Source organism: Phocoena sinus, chromosome 13, assembly GCF_008692025.1.
Source record: "Phocoena sinus isolate mPhoSin1 chromosome 13, mPhoSin1.pri, whole genome shotgun sequence".
In the NCBI taxonomy this organism is placed as follows: Eukaryota; Metazoa; Chordata; class Mammalia; order Artiodactyla; family Phocoenidae; genus Phocoena; species Phocoena sinus.
Genome location: NC_045775.1, coordinates 20,161,705 through 20,183,984, shown reverse-complemented (window position 1 = coordinate 20,183,984; position 22,280 = coordinate 20,161,705). Strand labels below are relative to the sequence as shown.

Genomic DNA, 22,280 nt, shown 5'->3' with positions numbered 1-22,280 from the left:
TAAGAAATTTGACTTTATTAGGAATTTTGGAGGGTGTAGTAATGGGGGAGGGTTGGGTTTTAAGAAGAACAATCTGGCATCCTTTGAAGAGTGGGTTTGAGTAGGGTGGGAGTAGAGACAGGACATTTAGGGAAATCCAGAACTAGAGTGGGAATGATATGAGAGATGCAAATAGGCATAACAAATTGAATCAATACACATTGGGACAAAAATACTCTCTGGGGAATTATATATAATTTAATAATAATAATAACCATTCAGATCTGTGGAAGATTAAAAAGTAGGAACTGCAATACCACAGTCCCAACCCTTGAAATTAAAATCTGGGAATGGAGCTCCAGAAAAGCAAAGTAAGGACAGTGGGAATATCTGTCCTAGCAGGATTTGAAAACAAGCTGAGGTAAAGTGTCCAGGCAACAGGGCTAGATGGCAAGTCCCAGTCAACAGCTGGGAAAGGAGAGGTGCTTCTTGAACTGACTATTGACCTACGCTTTAGAGTGAGATGGTGCATACCTTGCATGTTATGGATAGTGCCATGAGTTACTAAAGGAATTTGTGAAAATATATCTATTATGAATTGCTGATATGGGGCTGTCTGATTAATGACTGAAGGAGAAAAATAAGGAAGTATCTAGATGCCTCTCAAACTCCCTATTAAGACTTTGTGTGCGTGTAACAGACCCCTTTTAAAACTTGAGGAAAAGTTATGAATCCTCTTCTCAGAAAATGCACAACTAACACACAAAATATTGCCCATAATTTTAGGGGGTTCATAAACTTCTGAAACCTATCCATGGACTCCAAGTTAAGTATTGTAATCAACGGTCTTTTCTCCCAATAAACAGCCCAACTCTCAGTCCTATTTTAGAAAATAGTAAGTTAGTAGATCGGAAGCAGCTTCTGGAAGCAGGTGGATTTGGGAGATTAGTAGGCGTTACTACACATTCCTTACTTTTTTAAGTATAAAGACATGGAAATGCGACGGAAGATGCCACATTCTGGATCTTTCAGGAGGCTGTTATGGACACTACAAATAATTGTTTCTGACCACAGATACAGCTGAATCATTCAGCAAATATTTACTGGGAGCCTGATATGTACAGGCACTGTGCCAGGAAGCGAGCTCACCAAGATAAAAAAGACATCATTTGTGTCCTTGAGACATTCACATGTAAAAGCGTGAATGTAGTTACTGGTGACCGTAAAGTAAAGGTCACCTAAGACTGAGAGGCATTCTGGAGAGACGGAAAGGACTCTGAGCTTGTAGTTTGATTTTTGGCTTCACCATATTCTAGACTCGTGAGTTTGGCGTCACTCAATCTCAAATTGCTTCATCTATCAAATGGGGTAAAAAAAGTGGACGAAAATTGTTGTAAATCTTCAAAAAGATAATCTTTCTAAAAATGAACGTGGACAAATAAAAAATTAAAGTTCGAGGCTTATTGAAAGTGATAGTTGCGAGGGTCCCCGTCTCTATAGCCACCGCGGCGCCCCGCACGCGGTCAAAATCCACTCAATAAACCTTCCGGGCCGTATCAAGTTCCGCTTCCGCAGGCAGGTTTTCGCTGTAGGCAAGAGCGCAAGACGCCCGACGCAGCGTAGCGTCGGACCTCCCCGATGCGCATGCTCTCTAAGCGAGGCGGAGCGCGGAGGGCGGGGGAGTGGCCAGGCGCGGCGGCTGGCCGGCTCGTTCTCCCTGCATCCCCGCGCGGGAGGCTGGGGCGCGCGCGCGCTCGTTCGCGCGGCCGGCTGCGTACAGTAGTGACGGCCGCGCGGGAGCGGTCACATGACCGTAGCGGTTGCCTGTACAGTAAGGACCCAATATGGCCGCGGCGGTAGCAGTGGTAACGGCAGCAGGAGGACCGGCCGCCCCATAGACCGCCCCCCGCGCACCACCCCCGCCGCTTCCTCTGCTTGGGTGCTCCTCCGGCCTGACTTCCCCTTTCTCCCATCTTTCCCGGCACCGCGGGAAAAACAGCGCAGGGCAGAGCAGGCAGGGAGGGCGGCCGCAGCCCGGACACGGGAGCCTCCCAGTCAGTTCAAGACCCGACATGAGGGAAAAGGGCCGTAGGAAGAAGGGCAGGACCTGGGCGGAGGCCGCCAAGACGGTAAGGAGGAGGGAGCGGACGGGAAGGCTGGGAGGATTTCGTTCGCTCGCCGCCCGCCGGTTGCAGGGGAAGGGAGGTCAGTGGCCCTGCGACCCGGCTGAGGGGGCACAAAACCGCGCTGTGAGGGCGGAGGTTAGTGTCGGGTTTGTGGTCCCTGTGGGAATGGAGGCGCTCGGCGGAAGAGGGTCACCGCGGGGCTGTGGCTTCTCCCTGCGTCTGCGACGAGTCCTCTTGGTGTTTTGAAGCTGCCTCTCGGGGTCACGACGCTCTCGCCCCCACTCTGTGGTAGCCCCCGCCCCGGCATGGGGAAGTCTCTTGGGCTTGCACAGTAACCGGTTCTTCTCCCTTGTGTGGCTGAAGAGCCCCCATTGGATGCAGATAGGAGAAGGCTTGTGCGTGTACCCAGCCCCGGAAAGAAGAGGGGAGCGCTGGAGCTGGGTAGAATTGACCCGCTATAGCAGACACGCCGCCTGACCCCGGGCCCCTTGCCTGTCGGGGCTCCCGGCTCAGGCCGGAGGTCACGAGGCTCTTGTTTTTCGTTTGTTGTTGGAGCTGAAAGTGCAGGAGGTGTTTAGAAACGAAGTAACAGGTGGGACTTGTAGAATTTTTTTTTTCTGTTTCCGTAGAGACCTACTCTGAACAAGGCAGCAATGCATGGTGGGACCTGTAGTTTACCCGGCCTTGACTTTTCCGTAGCTAAAGTGATGGTGGCCTCACGAAGTTGTAATTAGTGGATAGAACCATCTTTTTTTTTCCTTCTAAATTTATTGTAACGAAATTTAGAGGTAGGTTTTAAAAAATAGAGTATTGAGGATGAATGAGAAGTTATGTTTTATGAAAAAGTTAAAAGCGTCCACTATGTGGAAGTGAAAGGTTTGGAAAAGTAAGGTTGCAGCAGAAAAGTAATAGGATATAAAACAGCATTTTAGTGTTGGGAAGTGAGAAGGACTGGAGGCATTATCTTTAATGGTGAATCATGTCAGTAATACTTATTCAACATGGGGAGCCCTTCTAAATGAACCTTTATTATGTGTTTTATTTTTTAAAGGGGAGTTTTCTGAAAAGTAATAAATGTTCACTGTGGGGAAACTTGTGGAAAATTATAGAATTTTAGTATAAAGAAGGAAATAAATCATGTATTTCACTTCTCAGAGCTCTGTTAACATTTGGTATATTACCGTCCAGTCATTTTTGTTTATTTCCCCCAATCTGGGTCCTATTGTTTATTCAGTCTTACACATTTGTTTTGTAAACCTTGTGCATTTGTTTTGTAAATGTTTTGTGTTAGGGTGTTGATGAGTCTTCAACTTGTATGTGCTTTAGTTGGAACTGTGAAAGAAAGTGAATAAATAAAAGCACATTTTATTTGTTGGGTGTCTTCACTTAACCATATATCTTCATAATTGTGACTGCTGGTCGTTTCTCTCTAAAGAAAAAACTCTAGAAATAGTTTTTTTGGGTGGTGGGGAAATTGGTCCTTCACAGAAGACTATTTTACTTTGTTCTACTCGATCAATACTACCTCAGGACCTCTTTTATTTAAGGAAGGATGGTAAATTTTATTTACAGGTAAGCAGATCCCAACCCTAATTATGTTAATTAATTTTAAGTCTCTAGAATGTCATGAGTGCTTTTTGAATTATCTCTTTGGATAAAATAATCCTTGAGAGATTGTGACAGGAAAAATTTGCATCTACTGTTTAGATTTTCCTATAATAAATTAGTATATTTGCTCATTTATAATAAACATTCAAGCCTTAACTAGTTATGTGGAAATACTTAAAAGATGTAAAGACTAGTTTAATAAATAGAGCTCTGAGTTCTGAAGGGATTAGTATATTAGTGGCTTGGTATTTTTATTTGACTCTGGCAAATGTATAAGACTTCAGTCTAAATCAAAATGAATTTTAGAAGGAGAATGGTGACACTAAAACTTTTTTCTTTTTTCTAGTAGCCGAAATCTAGAAAACACTATTCTTTTTTTTCTTTCTTTTTTTCTTAACATCTTTATTGGAGTATAATCGCTTTACAATGTTGTGTTAATTTCTGCTGTATAACAAAGTGAAGTAGCTATATGTATACATATATCTGCATATCCCCTCCCTCTTGCACCTGCCTCCCACTCTGTCTATCCCACCCCTCTAGGAGGTCACAAAACACAGAGCTGATCTCCCTGTGCTATGCGGCTGCTTCCCACTGGCTATCTATTTTACATTTGGTAGTGTATATCTGTCAATGCTACTCTCTCACTTCGTCCCAGCTTACCCTTCCCCCTCCCCATATCCTCAAGTCCATTCTCTATGTCTGAGTCTTTATTCCTGTCCTGCCCCTAGGTTCATCAGAACCACTTTTTTTTTTTTTAGTTTCCATATATATGTGTTAGCATACGGTATTTGTTTTTCTCTTTATGACTTACTTCACTCTGTATGACAGACTCTAGGTCCATCCACCTCACTACAAATAACTCAATTTTGTTTCTTTTTATGGCTGAGTAATATTCCATTGTATATATGTGCCACATCTTTATCCATTCATCTGTCAGTGGACACTTAGGTTGCTTGCATGTCCTGGCTATTGTAAATAGAGCTGCAGTGAACATTGCGGTACATGTCTCTTTTTGAATTATGGTTTTCTCAGGGTATATGCCCAGTAGTGGGATTGCTGGGTCATCTGGTAGTTCTATTTTTAGTTTTTTAAGGAACCTCCAGACTTATTCTCCGTAGTGGCTGTATCAATTTACATTCCCACCAACAGTGCAAGAGGGTTCCCTTTTCTCCACACCCTCTCCAGCATTTATTGTTTGTAGATTTTTTGATGATGGCCATTCTGGAACACTCTACTCTTTTTTTTTTTGTTTTACCATCTATAAAATGAAGGATTAAAGTAAACCTCAGTGTTGAAAAGGTTGCTGTTTGTAGGAGGAATAGGTAGAAGTAAATGTGAAAGGGATAGACAAAAGTAAATCTTTTAATATTTTCAGATGCATAATAATGAGATCAGAAAATTAATGGTTTGACAAATGGAAAGTTTAACTTTGACCTCAAATTAGGAAACTGTGTATATTTACAAGATCAAGAGGACCAGGAGAAGTAAGTCTTAAACTTATTTCATAGGCATTAAAGTCAAATGTTCTAGTAACAGTTTCAGAAAGGATATATTAAAATTATTTACTGAGTATAGGCAATATCTGCTTCTTATTTCATTGTGTTCTTGGTACCTGCATTGTAGAGCTATCCTGTTTTAGGGAGCATTATTAAAATGGGGTTGTCTTCCTGACCAATGATATAGCAACAGATAAATAAAATTATTCATTCAGTAATATATATGTATATATACATACACGATTTGGGGTGTTGTGTGTATGTGAGAGAGCTATACAAATTGATATGATTGCTATGAACAATCTGAAAAAGCAAAATAAGATTCATAATTATTATAAAATTATGCCAAAAGGCTGATTAAATGTAGAGTGTAGACTTGTAGAGTGTAGACTTCCAGTAACTAAGGACACCAGACAGAGAAATAATGGGGCTGAGATTCAGCTGAACTTGAATGCTCATTCACATTCACTACACTGGATTGTGTCCCTACTGATCTTATATTTGTTTCATATAAATACACTAGTTATAAAAAGCATTATTCAAGTATTTAATTAACAGTCTTACATGTTTTACATTTTATTATTATTTTTTATTTTTGGCCATGCCCCATGGCGTGCAGGATCTCAGTTTCCCAACCAGGAACTGAACCCGGGCCATGGCAGTGAAATCCTGGAATCCTAACCACTAGGCCACCAGGGAGCTCCCATTACATGTTTTAAATTTTAAAGGTGGCAGTGATGGTGGTGATGAAGTGATTTGGATGAGAGATCTGTAGCATAGTGTTTGGTGCAATTTAAATAGAAAAATTTGTAGTAAGCCAGAGATATTGAGAACCATTACATTGACTTTAGAACTATGTTCAAAGTTCTGCTCGTTCTTTTTAAAAAAACAGAACAAAACATTGTATCATGTAAACATTTGGTGACATCCCTGAGGAATTTAGCTGTTTTTGCAAAGCAGAGCTTTCGAAATAGTATAATCATAGTATATATACTATGTATATATACATAGTATATATACATAGTATATAACAGTATATATAATGGTATATATAATGGTATAATGATGATACCATTTTCTTTTTGATTTTTCTCTTGTCACCCACCACAACTAGGGCAGCATTAAAAGGGAAAAATGTTCTTTTAGGACAAGTTTGTTGTGATTGCAGATGCAAAAGGCAGAGAGGCAGACCTTAGAGATTGCACTAGAGGTACCTTTGCGTGTCTTTGGGGAGTGAAGTGGTCAAAGTATAAGTGAAGTATGGGTGTTAGAGATGAGGAGCACAGCAGGTCTTTAGCATGCGATTTGTAGACTGAAGAAAAAGTGGTTTGTTTTTATGTTTGTATTTCTATGTAGACTTCACTTAGTGGTTAATACTATTTTGAAAGCACATAGGTTTTTATTTATGTTATTTACCTAAAGTCATTTAACTTTAGGGAATAAGTTGGAAAATAGAAAGTTTCTATTAAAGGAGTAACTCATACGCTAATTATTTTATGGAGGAAGTATTGAAAACAGAAAAGAATTACTTAGGGCTTCCCTGGTGGCGCAGTGGTTGAGAGTCAGCCTGCCGATGCAGGCGACACGGGTTCGTGCCCCAGTCTGGGAAGATCCCACCTGCCGCGGAGCGGCTGGGCCCGTGAGCCATGGCCGCTGAGCCTGCGCGTCCGGAGCCTGTGCTCCGCAACAGGAGAGGCCACAGCAGTGAGAGGCCCGCGTACCGCAAAAAAAAAAAAAAAGAAAAGAAAAGAATTACTTAAAAGTAAAATGATAAAATATATGTAATGATTAGAAAGAAAAACATCTGAAAATACACTTTAGAAAAAACAGACGTATTAACTTAGAAATTTTCAGTACTCTTAATCTTTACCATGAGTAATTTTCTTCTGCTAGGAGTATGGCCGGGCCTGGTAATATCTTCTTGGATCTATATTGACTAGGCCAGAGTCCTTGTATGTCTGTATTTGTATTATATTTATATTAGAATCTTCAGGAGAGAGTTTGCATCTTGGAAAAACATATTAAAGAAATCTATTCTTTTGTAATGTTTGTTTATTTATTTATTTTTGGCTGCATTGGGTCTTCGTTGCTGCCCACGGGCTTTCTCTAGTTCCAGCGCGTGGAGGCTACTCTTTGTTGTGGTGTGAGGACTTCTCATTGGGGTGACTTCTTTTGTTGTGGAGCATGGGCTCTAGGCGCATGGGCTTCAGTAGTTGTGGCACGTGGGCTCAGTAGTTGTGGCACGTGGGCTCAGTAGTTGTGGCTCGCAGGTTCAAGAGCACAAGCTCAGTATTTGTGGCGCACAGGCTTAGTTGCTCAGCAGCATGTGGGATCTTACTGAATCAGGGATTGAACCCATGTCCCCTGCATTGGCAGGCAGACTCTTAACCACTGCGCCACCAGGGGAGCTCCTACATTATTATTATTATTAATTTTTTTTTTTTTTTTTTTGCGGTACACGGGCCTCTCACTGTTGTGGCCTCTCCCGTTGCAGAGCACAGGCTCCGGACGCGCAGGCTCAGCGGCCATGGCTCACGGGCCCAGCCGCTCCGCGGCATGTGGGAGCCTCCCGGACCGGGGCACGAACCCGTGTCCCCTGCATCGGCAGGTGGACTCCCAACCACTGTGCCACCAGGGAAGCCCTCTACATTATTTTTTTTTTTTTTTTTTTTTTTTTTTTTTATGCGTTACGCGGGCCTCTCACTGTTGTGGCCTCTCCCGTTGCGGAGAACAGGCTCCGGACGCGCAGGCCCAGCGGCCACGGCTCACGGGCCCAGCCGCTCCGCGGCACGCGGGATCCTCCCAGACCGGGGCACGAACCCGTGTCCCCTGCATCGGCAGGCGGACTCTCAACCACTGCGCCACCAGGGAAGCCCTACATTATTTTTAATTTCAGCTTTATTGAGGTATAACTGACATAAAATTATAAGAGATACATTTATGAAATTGCTGTCTGCAAGTCTGTTTGTGCTCAGTGATTTGATGTAACATTCTTTGCTTGAGCAATTTTCATTCTTGCCTTAATGTTGAAGTAAAGTTCCCCCTGTGTTTTGCTCTAGAATTTTGTATTATTTTCGGTTCATCTTTCCTTCTGTCCTGTTCTCATGATCCTGTCTTGAAAGCCCAGAAATTAAGGAAAAGGAAGGGGAAAAAAATCTTTTTTTGAACACACATTTCTGTGAGAGGTGCGGCTGCTGCATCTCCTAGAATTATGACAGGAGCTGAGAAAATGATGTCAGATTTGCAGAAGTCCTTGCTGTTTCCTCATCCACAAAATCTACCTTTAAAAGGCTGTACAATTTTGCTGTCATTATATTTTCACTACAAAAGCTGTCTGGGAGGAGGCCACTGTGTGTGGAAGATATAACTACAGGGAACTGATCAGTAAGGTTTGTTAAAACCTGCTATCTTTGTCCTTTTTACAAGAGCCTCTGAATGCCCCTCTAGTTCTGCTTTCTTTCCTCCCATATCTCATAGAGGCCATCCTCATAGTTTATAGTGTTGTGCAATTTAGTATTTTTAGTACAGTTTGATTTATCATGTTTTAGTGTTTTTTAAAAGGTTATTGAATATACTTAGTTTTAGAACTCTTTAGATATGACTTAAAAACAATAGTGTTTAAATTGAGTTACTGTTACAGTTATATAGGCTCGTTATTTAAAAAAAAATAGAACAGCAGTATGTAGAGATTTAGTCTTGAATGAGTCACTATACTGAAAATAGGGATTAAGTGAAAGTCTGCATACACAAATATTGAAAATAATTTAGTTACCAAACAAATTAACTACAGTTATAGTTGATAGTCTGAATACAGCTTTCTGTACTTTTAAACTTGTATGTAGAAATATGTATAGACATGTATACCTATCTATATTTTATATACAATTCTTCAATTTGCATTCTTTATGAATGTCAAGAATGCCTTTTAATGCCACTACTTATGTATCTGTTTCATTCTTAATGATTTCTTAATATTCCATTGTTTTTAGATGTACCATCATTTAAAATAGTCATTTATAGTTTTTTTTTCCCTTTTGTAACAGATACTTCAGTATATATATCTGGGTGTATGTGTATGTACATTTGTGTGAATGGAATAGCTAAGATAAAGAGTTTGTGAACTTGAGTTAGTGGCAGTTTATATTCCCCTCCAAAATTTTGAAGGTTCTTGTTTCTTCCCACTTTTCTCTGTTATCCAAGAAATCTATCAGTCTTTACTCTTTGCCATTTTGATATATTAACAAAGCGTTTCTTTTGTTATTTTGTTTATTAGAACTTGATGGAAATGTTCTATATCTGTGCTGTCCAGTGCACTAAGCCACTAGTCACATGTGGCCATTGAGCACTTGAAATGTGGCTAGTTTGACGAAGGAACTGAATTTTGAATTTTATTTAATTTTAATTCATTTAAGCTTAAATAGCCACATTTGTTTAGTGGCTACTATTATAGAGTAACTTCCTACGCTTATTGACTGTTTGTATATTTTTCAGTAAACTTGTCTATTCAGATCTTTTGCACTTTTTTTTTTTTGCTTCCTGGTCGTTTTTATACTAATTTCTAAGAGTGCTTTGTAGGTTAAGGAAACTGGCCCTTTGTCATATGTGTCACAGATCTGTTTCCCATTTTTGGCTTTTGACTTGATTTATGCAGTTTTTTTTTATTCTGCCAACATTTTAAAATGTTTTTTAAAATATTTATTTATTTATGGCTGTGTTGGGTCTTTGTTGCTGCGCGCGGGCTTTCTCTAGTTGCGGCGATTGGGGGCTACTCTTCGTTATGGTGCACAGGCTTCTCATTGTGGTGGCTTCTTGTTGCGGAGCACGGGCTCTAGGCGTGTGGGCTTCAGTAGTTGTGGCACGCAGGCTCAGTAGTTGTGGCTCGCGAGCTCTAGAGCGCAGGCTCAGTAGTTGTGGCACACAGACTTGCTCTGCAGCATGTGGGTTCTTCCTGGACCAGGGCTTGAACCCATGTCCCCTGCATTGACAGGCAGTTTCTTAACCACTGCGCCACCAGGGAAGCCCGACATTTTTTCTGTTAATGTAAATAAATTTACCAATCTTTACCTTTCGTGCTTTTCTAGGTTTTGAGTCCTATTAAGAAAAGCTTTCTCGGGGGCTTCCCTGGTGGCGCAGTGGTTGAGAGTCCGCCTGCCGATGCAGGGGACACGGGTTCGTGCCCCGGTCCGGGAAGATCCCACATGCCGCGGAGCGGCTGGGCCCGTGAGCCATGGCCGCTGAGCCTGCGCGTCCGGAGCCTGTGCTCCGCAACGGGAGAGGCCACAACAGTGAGAGGCCCGCGTACCGCAAAAAAAAAAAAAAAAAAAAAAAAAAAAAAAGAAAAGCTTTCTCAAAGATTATAAGTTGAGTGCTTTTAAAGAAAATGATTAGCCGTGAAGGTATATCTTCCCCAAATAAAATACATATTTTACTGTGAACAAGTAGGAGGAAATTCAGTTTATATATGTTAGTAAGTCTGTGCTCCTTGAAGGCAGAGACTTCTAAATGTTTCTACCTGCAGAGCTAAACTTGCTTTCTTGTACGTGAGTGCTAAATCTTTGTTCACCTTTTTTTATTGGATATAAAAGAGAAGACACTGTTCTCACATTCAAGAGAGCACAATTTGAGTAAAATTAGTCAACTATATTAAGTATTGTTTGCCAGGAAAACCGGTTGAATATCTTTTTTGTGAAAAAAAGAAAGAAAGAAAGTTATTTCAAGACACACCAAGGTATTTGCCTCCCAAGACCCTTTTGAATTACACTTGGACATAGGGAAGTTTCTGTGATAATTCTTACTTCTGACCTTGCTTGACAAAAACTAAAATAGGTTAATGGTAAATACAGATGTACTTAGTCCTGGGCATCAAGGGACATTGTAAACCTTATTAATTATAGCGTCTTCTCAGTAACTATGTTTTAGTAAAAAATTATGTTGTGAAAGACTTTTCATTTGAAAATTCTTTGGCTGCTGACATTTAGCAGTTGATACTACATTTAGAATGGACTTTCATTGGAGTTCACAGCTTGGGATGGCCCAAATCATCTTGAATCTTTAACCCACTGATGTCTGAATTATTCAGTAGCTGGTTTAGCCATATTCAGTTTCAAATAAAGTGCTTAATGGTGTTAGTGACTTTTTCTAAATAGTAACATAAAAATTTAAATGTGTTGCTATTGATTTATAGTGATTAGTTTCCTATATGATTTGAGTGGTTCTGACAAATTTTGTAAGTTTAAATGGATGGTACCCATGAAATGGGTTGATATTTTAGGAAAGGTTTTCTCTTTTACATTGTGTGTGGGGGAGAGAGAGAGAGGGAGAAAGAAGATGTCAAAAAGAGATGGATTACAAGATAAAGATAATAGAAGAACACTTTTCATGCATATCATTAATCACCTATGAAAGACACAATGAGGAACATAGGACTGTTTTTTTGGCTGAGTGGTGCAGGCTGAGGGACCTAAGTTCCCCGACCAGGGTTCGAACCTGTGCCCCCTGCATTGGGAGCACGGAGTCTTAACCACTGGACCGCCAGGGAAGTCCCAGGACTATTTTTAATAGCAACTTGGGAATAACTTTAACAATCTGGATCTGATCTTTATTGAGTTTATTATGTCAGCTTGAACAAGTTATTTAAACCAGTGCTCAAACATTAATGTGTAAAAGAATCATCTGGGGAGCTTATTATAATGTAGATTATTATTCAGTAGGTCTGCAGTGTAGCCAGAGATTCTGCATTTGTAAAAAGTTCACAGGTGATGCTGGTGGTTTGGTCTAAGAGCCACATTTGGAGTTGTAGGGATTACACTAAGTGTTCTCAATTTCCCCAAACTGTAAAATAGAGATAATAGTAGAATTTACCATTTGAAGTGTTAGGTGATTAGGCTAGAATGTGTGAAAAGTTCTTTGTACAATGCCTAGTATGTGGTAAGCACTGTTTGTTAATATTACTGAAAAATTAGTAAATGTAGATCATTTTATGTTTCTGAATGGGAAAACTAAATATTGTAAAGATGTTATTTCTTAGCAAATGGGTGCAGAGGTTTGAAACAGTTCTAATGAAAAGCCTCTAACCTCAGGGACCCCATTTGCCACTTGTTTCCCAAGGTCAGTGTGGAATCACACAGAGACCTAAACTAGCTATGGACAAGTTTGGGAACCCACTGAAAGATCCATCTCATGCTTTAGGAGATTCTGCCCCAAATCTCACTCTCTTGACTTATACTTTGTGAACTGCTGTGGCAAGGAATGGCAGGCAGCCTCTGGTTGCTGAATGGCTCCTGGCCAAAAGTCAGCTAAGAAAACAGAAAGGGACTAAAACCTGCCAACAAGTAAGCTTCGTGGTAAGCCTGGAAAAGAATACAAGCCCAAGCCTCAGATAAGTTCACAGTCCCAGCTGTCACTTCAGTTTCGGCTCAGTGAGACCTTAAGTAGAAGACCCTGTTAACCCATGCCCAGAATCCTGTCGCAGAGAACTGTGAGATAACTTTGTATTGTTTTCACCTTTTATAATAAAATAAAATAAAAAAATAAATTTGTGTTGTTGAGGCTGTATAATAGCAAACTAAAAGTATTACTGAAATTTGGTGGAGGAGGGAACATGGTAAGGTTGGTCTCAGGGAGGGTTTGGCCTGGGTATTCAGGGGTAAATATGGATAAGCGTATTCCAGGCAGAAGAAAGGCTGAAAAAATGCAGCATATGTTGTATGCATGCTATTTACCTTTGAGTATTGTGAAGTGTAGTAAAAGAAAAGGCCAGAAAAGGTAAGCTGGGACTAAAATGTTGTGAGTTGTACAAATTGGGCGGACAAATATTTTTATTCTAGGAGTTGTAGAGAGTTTTTATGCAATAACATCTGTGTTTTGGGCCATTTGTGGGGTGTATTGTAGAGAGCTGAAGAATCTAGCTATGGTGAGGTTATAAGGGTTAGAGTGAGGCTCTCTTGAGTTAGAAGGATGGGCGGGAGTACACATTTTTTTTTTTCTCATTTTATACCTATTCTCTGTACATCTATCCCACTTACAGGTCTCCAACAGAAGCCTATGTATTAAGTTCTGCCAGTCTCCTGAAGTGTTCATAAATACAGGAGGTTCTGGAATGCTCTTCAACACAACAGAATTGTATGATTCTTGAGAGGAAAAAAGAAAGTAAATTCTTTCCCCAGTTATTCTAGCTCATGTTGATTTTTCTTTTCTCTGAATTCTCATACCACTGTTCTTTCCATTCTACTATCCTGTGTGCCGCTGGTCTTCAGGTTTGTTGAGGTGGTAGAATCAGTCAGGAATCTGTGTTGCACAACTCCGGGGGAACCATTCATATTTACATATTGTATTTATGTGAATACTGCTTCCTGGAGTTGTGCACCACAGTGGCTCTGGGTTCCATGATGCTTTTTGTGAAAACATCATTAAATATTTGTGACAACACCATTAAATATTGATATATTTATTTCTGATAAAAGGTAAGAATAGTTTTGCCAGGAGAAAACCTATTACAAGTTTGTGATAGGAAAGTCACACCTTCAGAACAGATGGGTGGGCGGCAAGAAGGGCATCTTTTCCAATCTTTCATTTAGTATTGGATTTACTTCATGTGTATTTCCCAGGTCTGTTTCCTGGCAGACAAGAGGTGGTAGCAAATGACAAAGGTTTAATGAAAATGTTTCCTATTAGCTGTATATTTTTTGTGAACACTTATTACCAGGTTGAAAAAGTTCCCTTTTATTTCTAGTTTGCTGAGAGTTTTTGTCATGAATGGATGTTGAATTTTGTCAAATGCTTTTTCTGAATCAATTGATCATTTGCTTTACTTTTCAGACTTTTAATATGGTGGATTACATGGATTTTCAAATTTTGAATTGCGTTGCATTCCTGGGGAAAGAAACCTCACTTGGTTGTGGTGTATTACACTTTTTATACATTGCCAGATTGGATTTGTTGAGGACATTTATGGTTATGTTCATGAGGGATATTAATTTGTAGTTTTCCTCTATTGTCTCTGTCTGGCTTTGGAATCAGGATAGTGCTGATCTCATAAAAAAGGAAGTCTTCCTTCCTATTCTATTTCCTGAAAGAGATTATAGTTGATCATCACTATTCGTGGATTCAGTACAGTTGACCCTTGAACAGCTCAGGTGTTAGGGGTGCCAACCCTCTGCACAGTCAAAAATCCTTGAGTAATTTGTAGACGGCCCTCCATATGAGCGATTCTTCCTTATCCATGGTTCCTCATCCATAGGTTCAACCCCCTTGAATCGTGTAGTACTGTTGAAAACATTGCACATATAAGTGGACCTGTGCGGTTAAACCTGTGTTGTTCAAGGGGCAAGTGTATTTGTGAATTCACCTGCTTGCGAAAATATACTCCTAACCCCAGACAGTGCTTGGCACTTTTGTCCATTCATGGACATTTGCTGAGTGGCAAAGCAGTTGTCACCTGACACTGAGGTCTCTGCTGAAGTTGAACAAGGTGATCTTCTGCCTTTTCATTTCAGCTCTCATAGTGAAAATGTGTACTTTTTGTGGTCTATTCAGTGCAATGGTGTTTGCATTTTTGTGCTTTTTGTTGGTGCTCTCACTATTTTAAATGGCTCCCAAGTATAGTACTGAAGTGCTGTCTAGTATTCTTTTTTTTTTTTTACATCTTTATTGGAGTATAATTGCTTTACAATGGTGTGTTAGTTTCTGCTTTCTAACAAAGTGAATCAGTTATACATATACATATGTTCCCATATCTCTTACCTCTTGCGGTCTCCCTCCCTCCCACCCTCCCTATCCCACCCCTCTAGGTGGTCACAAAGCACCGAGCTGATCTCCCTGTGCTATGCAGCTGCTTCCCACTAGCTATCTATTTTACGTTTGGTAGTGTATATATGTCCATGCCACTCTCTCGCTTTGTGTCTAGTATTCTTAAGTGCAAGAAAGCTGTGATGTGCCTCATGGAGAAAATACCTCTGTTAGATAAACTTTGTTTAGGCGTGAGTTGCAGTGCTTTTGGCCATGAGTTCAAAGTCAGTGAGTCAATAATATGTATTAAATATCTTTAAACAGAAACACACATAAAGACAAGGTTATGTATTGATCAGTTGCCAAAAATATGACCAGAGGCTTGCAGGAACCTAACTCTGCATTTCATCTAGGAGCGGTGCTTCAGTATTTGCTAATTTAGTTTTCATGGTGACTTTATAGAACATAACTATTGTGAATAATGAGAATGAACTTGTATGTAGTACTAGTGTTATTTCTTCTTTAAATGTTTGATAGAGTTCACCAGTGAAACATTCTGGGGTCTGGAGATTTCTTTTGTGGAAGCCTTTTAACTATAAATTCAATTTCTTGTATAATTGTAGAGCTATTCAGGTTATCTGTGTCTTCTTGGCTAAGTTTGAGTAGTTTGTGGTTTTCCAGGAATTGGTCCATTTCGTTTAAGTTGTTGAGTTTATGTCTGTAGTTTGTAGTATTCCCTTATCGTTCATAGAGTCTGTAGTAATATATCCCCTCTTTATTCTTGATAACTGGTAGTTTGTCTTTTCCCATTTTTTTCTGCTAGAGATTTACCATTTTTTTTTTTAATCAATTGAAAGAACCAGCTTTTGGTTTCATTAATTTTTTTCTCTTTTTCTCTTTTCACTCTTATTGATATTTAACTATCTTTATTATTATTAGTGGTCACTTTTCATTCTCCCCTCCTACCAGCCTCTGGTAACCACTAATCTACTTTCTGTGTCTCTGGGTTTGCCTATTCTGGACAGTTGATGTAAATGGAGTCATACAGCATGTGGTCTTTTGTGTATGGCTTCTTTCACTTGGCATAATGTTTTCAAAATTCATCCATATTGTAGCATGTATCTTTTTTATGGCTGAATAATATTCCATCATATGGATATACCACCTTTTATTCTCTTCATCAGTTGATGGTTATTTGGATTGTTTATACTTTTTGGCTATTATGAATAATGCTGCCATGAACATTTCATGTACAACTTTTTGTGTCAACATATGTTTAATTCTTTTTGGTATATAGGAGTGGCATTGCTAGGCCATATGTTAACTCTATGTTTAACTTTTTGAGGAATTACCAAACTGTTTACCGTATCAGCTGAACAATTTTACAGCACTACCAGCAATGTTTGAGGGTTCTAATTTCTCCTTGCCAACACTTGTTGTTTTCCTTTTTTTCCCTAAAATAATTATATCTGTTCTAGAGGATGCGAACTGTATTTTCCTAATGAATAATGATATTGAGCATCTTTTCATGTACTTACTGGCCATTTGTATATCTTTTTTTTGAGAAATATCTATTCATATCCTTTGCCCATTTAAAAATTGGATTATTTGTCTTTTTGCTGATTTCTAAGAATTCTTTATATACTGCATACAAGTCCCTTATCAGACACATTATTTGCAAATATTTTTTCCATTCTGTGGGTTGTTCTTTCACTTTCTTGGTATGTCCTTTGGCACACAAATTTTTAAATTTTGAGTAAGGGTTTATCTTTTTAATTTAATCATTAGATAATTCTGTTTCTCTATTTTCATGTTTACTCTTTTGTTATTGATTCATCCAGTGACGTTTTGTTTTGGTTTGGTTATTTTTCAGTTGAAAAATTTCCGTTTGGGGCTTCCCTGGTGGCGCAGTGGTTGAGAGTCCGCCTGCCGATGCGGGGGACGTGGGTTCGTGCCCCGTCCGGGAGGATCCCACATGCCGCGGAGTGGCTGGGCCCGTGAGCCATGGCCGCTGAGCCTGCGTGTTCGGAGCCTGTGCTCCGCGGCGGGAGAGGCCACAACAGTGAGAGGCCCGCGTACCACAAAAAAAAAAAAAATTCCGTTTGGTTTTTCTTTATATCTTCTACTTTGCTGAAACTTTGTATCTTTCCCTTCATTTCAAGCGTGTTAACCCTTGGAGCATTTTTATAATAGCTGCTTTATTTATTTATTAGGTTGCACCGGGTCTTAGTTGCAGCAGGTGGGCTCCTTTGTTGTGGCTTGTGCTTTTTTTTTTTTAATTGAAGTATAGTTGATTTACAGTGTTGTGTCAGTTTCTGGTGTACGGCAAAGTGATTCAGTTATCCGCATCTATATTTATATACTTTATTTTATTTATTTATTATTTTTGGCTGCGTTGGGTCTTCGTTGCCGCGTGCGGGCTTTCCCTAGTTGCGGCGACCCGGGGCTACTCTTTGTTGCGGTGCACGGGCTTCTCATTGCGGTGGCTTCTCTTGTTGTGGAGCACGGGCTCTAGGTGCACGGGCTTCAGTAGTTGTGGCTCACGGGCTCTAGAGTGCAGGCTCAGTAGTTGTGGTCCATGGGCTTAGTTGCTCAGTGGTATGTGGGATCTTCCTGGACCAGGGCTCGAACCCATGTCCCCTGCATTGGCAGGTGAATTCTTAACCACGGCGCCACCAGGGAAGCCCTATATTTATATATATTCGTTTTCATATTCTTTTCCATTATGGTTTATTACAGGATATTGAATATAGTTCCCTGTGCTGTCTAGTAAGACTTTGTTTTTTTATCTACTTTACATATAGTAGTTTTTATCTGCTACTCCCAAACTCCTAATTTATCCCTCCCTCACCCCCTTTCCCCTTTGGTAACCATAAGTTTGTTTTCTATGTCTGTGAGTCTGTTTTGTAAGTAAGTTCATTTGAGTCATATATAATAGCTGCTTTAAAGTCTTTGTGAAACTTTTCCAATATCAGTGTTATTTTGATTGTGTCTTTATTTTCTTTTCCTAAGCAAGCTGAGATTTTCCTTGTATACCAAATTTAGATTGTATTCCGGCCATTTTGAATATTGTATAAGTGACACTCTGGGTCTTAAGTTCTGTGGAGAATGTTAATAGTTTTGTTTTAGCAAGTAGTTGACTGAATTGGGTTCAGGCTTCAGGTTCTGACCTGTGGGTTGTCTGTTCTGTGGGTTGTTGTTTCAATGTCAGTTAACTTTTCAAAGCCTTTTTAGTGATGTTTGGATTTGTCCCTGTGTGAACCATCAGTGGACTGTCTGGGATTTGGGTGGTGGTCTTGCCCATGGGTTGTGAAACCATGGCCTGTGGGCTAAATCCAGCCCACTGCCTGTTTTCAAAAATAAAATTTTACTGGAATGTAGCCATGCCCATTTGTTTATGTATTTTTTGTGGGTGTTTTCATACTATAATAGTCATAGCTAAGCAGTTGCAACAGAGACTGTTGGGCCCACAAAACCTTAAATTTACTATATGGTCCTTTATAGAAAAGGTTTGCTGATCCCTCATCTATCCCATAGTCAGTTCTCAAAGACTTTCTGTACTTTTTAGTGTTCAATCCATGTATCCACAGCTCAGGTGTTAGCCAAGGAGTTCATAAGCAACTTTAAGGGATCACTTTCCTGAGTTCTTTTTTCTGCAGTCTTCCCAGTACTTTCAGATTCCCTGGGGCCTCCCCTTTTTCATTTATTTGGCCAGAAATTTGGAGCTTTCTTTTATCCCACTCCTCTGTGTACTTCCTACAACTATGCCTCCATCAGGCCAAGCAGCAGGAGACGTGAGAGGGAAAAAGAGCATAGTTCCTTTGATTGGAGGGGAAGATTTCCCTCCTTCAGAGTTATGGGCATCTGCTTTCTCCGTTGCTGTTGTTGCCACAGGATTACTTGGGGTTTGAGGTACAAGAGAACAGGGAAAATTAAAAATAGAAGAAAGAAAGAAAATGAGGAAGTTTCTGTTCTGTCTCTGAGCATTTTGAGACACCTGTCCTGATGGAACACTCTCTTTCCACACTGATGCCCATTTCCGGGTTTTGGGCTGTGTTGAGTTCGGATTGAGATACTGGAGGGAAAAAATTGCTAACCTCATTGCCAGTTTGGAGGTACTTTGCATTCAGGTGTTCCTCAATCTGCCTGCTACTATTTATTAATACTTTGTTGGGACTTCCATGGTGGCCCAGTGGTTAAGAATCCTCCTGCCAATGCAGGGGACACGGGTTCGAGCCCTGGGCCAGGAAGATCCCACATGCTGGGGAGCAACTAAGCCTGCGAGCCACAACTACTGAGCCTGTGCTCTAGAGCCCGTAAACCATGACTACTGAGCCCATGAGCCCTAGAGCCTGTGCACCTAGAGCCCGTGCTCCACAACAAGAGAAGCCACTGCAATGAGAAGCCCTCGCACCGCAACAAAGAGTAGCCCCTGTTCTCCGCAACTAGAGAAAGCCCGCATGCAGCAGTGGAGACCCAACGCAGCTATAAATGAATGAATGAATGAATAAAACATACATACATACTTTGTTAGATTTGATTTACTAATATGTATTTTGTTGAGGATTTTTGCATCAGTGTTAACAAGAGATAATTGGTCTGCAGTTTTCTTTTTTTATAATGTCTTTGGTTTTGATATTAGGGTATTGTTGGCCTCAGAATGAGTTAGAAAGTATTCCCTCGGGTTCTTCTGGAAAAATAATTGTAGAGAATTGGTATAATTTCTGCCTTATAATGTTTGGTAGAATTCACCAGTGAATCTACCTTAGCCTATTTTGAAGGATTATTAATTAATCATTGATTTTTTTAGATTGTCTGTTTCTTCTTGTCAAGTTTTGACAGATTATGTCTTTCAGGGAATTGGTCCGTTTTATCTAGGTTGTCAAATTTGTGGGCATAATATTCCTTTATTATTCTTTTACAGCACATGGGGTCTGCAGTGATGTCCTCTCTTTCACTTCTGATACTAGTAATTTTTCTTTCTTTTTTTTTTATTTTAAAGCTTTAGGCTTACTGACTATATATAACTTTTCAGAGAACCAGCTTTTAGTTTCGTTGATTTTTCTCTATGGTTTCCTGTTTTCAGCTTCACGTTTCTGCTCTAATTTTTATTATTTCTTTCTTCTGCTTACTTTGGATTTAATTTGCTCCTCTTTTTCTAGTTTCCTAAGATGGAAGCTTAGATTATTGAATTTAGATCTTTTTCTTTTCTAATATGAATTCAATGCTGTAAATCTCTTTCTATGCCCTGCCTTTCCTGTATCTCACAAATTTTGGTAAGTTGTATTTTCATTTAGTTATGATATTTTAAAACTTCTCTTGAGACTTCTTCTTTAACTCATATGTTATTTAGAAGTGTGTTGTTTAATGTCCATATAGTTTGGGATTTTTCCAGGTATCTTTCTTTCTATTACTGATTTCTAGTTTAATTCCACTGTGGCCTGGGAGCAGTCATGGCATGATTTCTATTCTTTTACATTTATTGAAGTGTGTTTTATGACCCAGAATGTTCTCATTCTTGGTGAATGCTCTAGTGACCTTGAGATGAAACCATTTACTTTGCAGAATCCTTAGCTGCTCCATTCAGGTTTTATAGCTACATTCTTTGGGAGTGATAGGGTGGAATATGCTTACCCCATCTTACCTGGAATTGGAACCCATCCTATATTTTGGAGTATTTCCTGTGGAAAGATTAGAAATACAGTTACTTGTAATTTGCTATGTGGTATACTGCTTTATTTAAGGGTTGTACTAATTTATATTGCCACCAGCAGTACGTGAGATTAGTTTTGCCCCATAGTGGATACATTTTAAAGCTAACATTTTTTGTGTAGAAGTTATAGAGAGATAGCTGGAAAGTTCATCTGTAATAGAATAATATTGCCTTACACGGCTAGAAAAGTTTAAAATATAAGTACTTAAACGTATACATATTAGCCTGAAGTTTTCCCTATAAAATTTGGATTTCTCCCTCTGTTTACTTTGTCACCGCACCCTCCCTTTATCAACCTCCCTTTGTAACATGAAGTTTTTTTTGTTTGTTTTAAAATTTCCTTTGAAAGGTAGACAAAATGGAGATGAAGAAGACATGGCTGCTGTAAAGTGAAGGAAGGCTCCAAACTAATGTACACTGGGGTGGGGTGGAGATAACATTTTCTTCTGAAACCTTTTCTGACTTTCTCCATATAGAGACCAAGGGACATAGTATTGTTATAAATATTGTCAATTAAAAAAAAATCAGGTTCTTAGCTTTGTAAGCTAATGGAAGGAGTGGTTCTTTGGTGAATGTCTTAGGTTGGCTTAGGATAGGATCAGTTTGCAAACACCAAATCTCAATGTCATATCATTGGAGATTTAATACATGGAACATTTAATTTAGTTAAATGTTTATTGAGGACTAACTGTATGCCAGGCATGTGGATGTAGCAGTGAACGAAACAGGAGAAAAGAAAAGATCCCTGTCTGTATGGAACTTAATTTGTGGATGGGGGTGGAAGACAGACAACATGGTAAATAAATAAATTATATGTTTTGTTAGAGGTAAGTGCTATGGGAAAAAAATGAAGCAAGATGGCTGGGGAATGCTGGGCGAGTTTGGAGTAGTTTGCAATTTTAATTGGGTATTCACGCAAGGCCTCACTGAGAAGCTGACTTTTGACCAAAGATTTGAAGGAGGTGAAGGAGCAAACTTTGCAGATACTCAGGGAAGGAGCATTCTACACAGAGGGAGCAGTCAGTGTAAAGACTGAGGCAGGAGTGTGCCTGTCTTGGTCTAAGAACTGTGAGGAGGCCAGCGTAGCTAAAGTAATGTGATTGAGGAAGAGAGATGTAGGCGATGAAATCAGGGAGGCAACGTGTTTATTGCTAGGGCTAGACTGTTGCCTAGAATTCTTGGTAGATTTTCCTATCTTCTTGTTACAATTTACTTTCCAGCTCCTCTCATACTGAATGTCCTGCCTAGATGACTCAAGGACTTCTGGAATGATTCTGGATTGGCACTGGCCTGTGTAAGGTAGTTTCCATGGGGTATCATCCTTCTCTGTTGCAGGGAATAGCCAAGGTTTCAACAAAAAAATTTGTAAAGTCCTTCAGAGGCTTTCGGAAAATTATGACATTTTTATATTAAGTTTTAACACAGCCATTATTCAGAATATATTAGCTTCCTGGTTTGTTCAGTGTTCTTTATGCTGTATTTCTACAGTAAATTACTTCTGTCTGTATTACAGCAACTAGGATCTGTATGTCTGTTGGATCAAGTATTGTTGAAATTGTGTCTGACTTCCCTTCTGACGGGATAGCGGTTTTACTGTTAAAGTATTGAACACCTACCGCATATACAGCAGAA

At 39.8% G+C, this 22,280-nt stretch overlaps 1 protein-coding gene across 2 annotated transcripts in view; it reads left to right on the top strand.

The window, feature by feature from the left end:
- Positions 1 to 1,667: 1,667 nt before the first annotated feature.
- ASXL2 (ASXL transcriptional regulator 2) overlaps positions 1,668 to 22,280 on the top strand; it is a 136,688-nt gene continuing 116,075 nt past the window's right edge. For both annotated transcript variants that reach the window (XM_032652191.1, XM_032652190.1), the window contains exon 1: positions 1,668 to 2,108. In XM_032652191.1, coding sequence (XP_032508082.1) covers positions 2,052 to 2,108 — 57 coding nt within the window. In that variant the 5' untranslated portion in view covers positions 1,668 to 2,051. The remainder of the gene's footprint in view (positions 2,109 to 22,280) is intronic.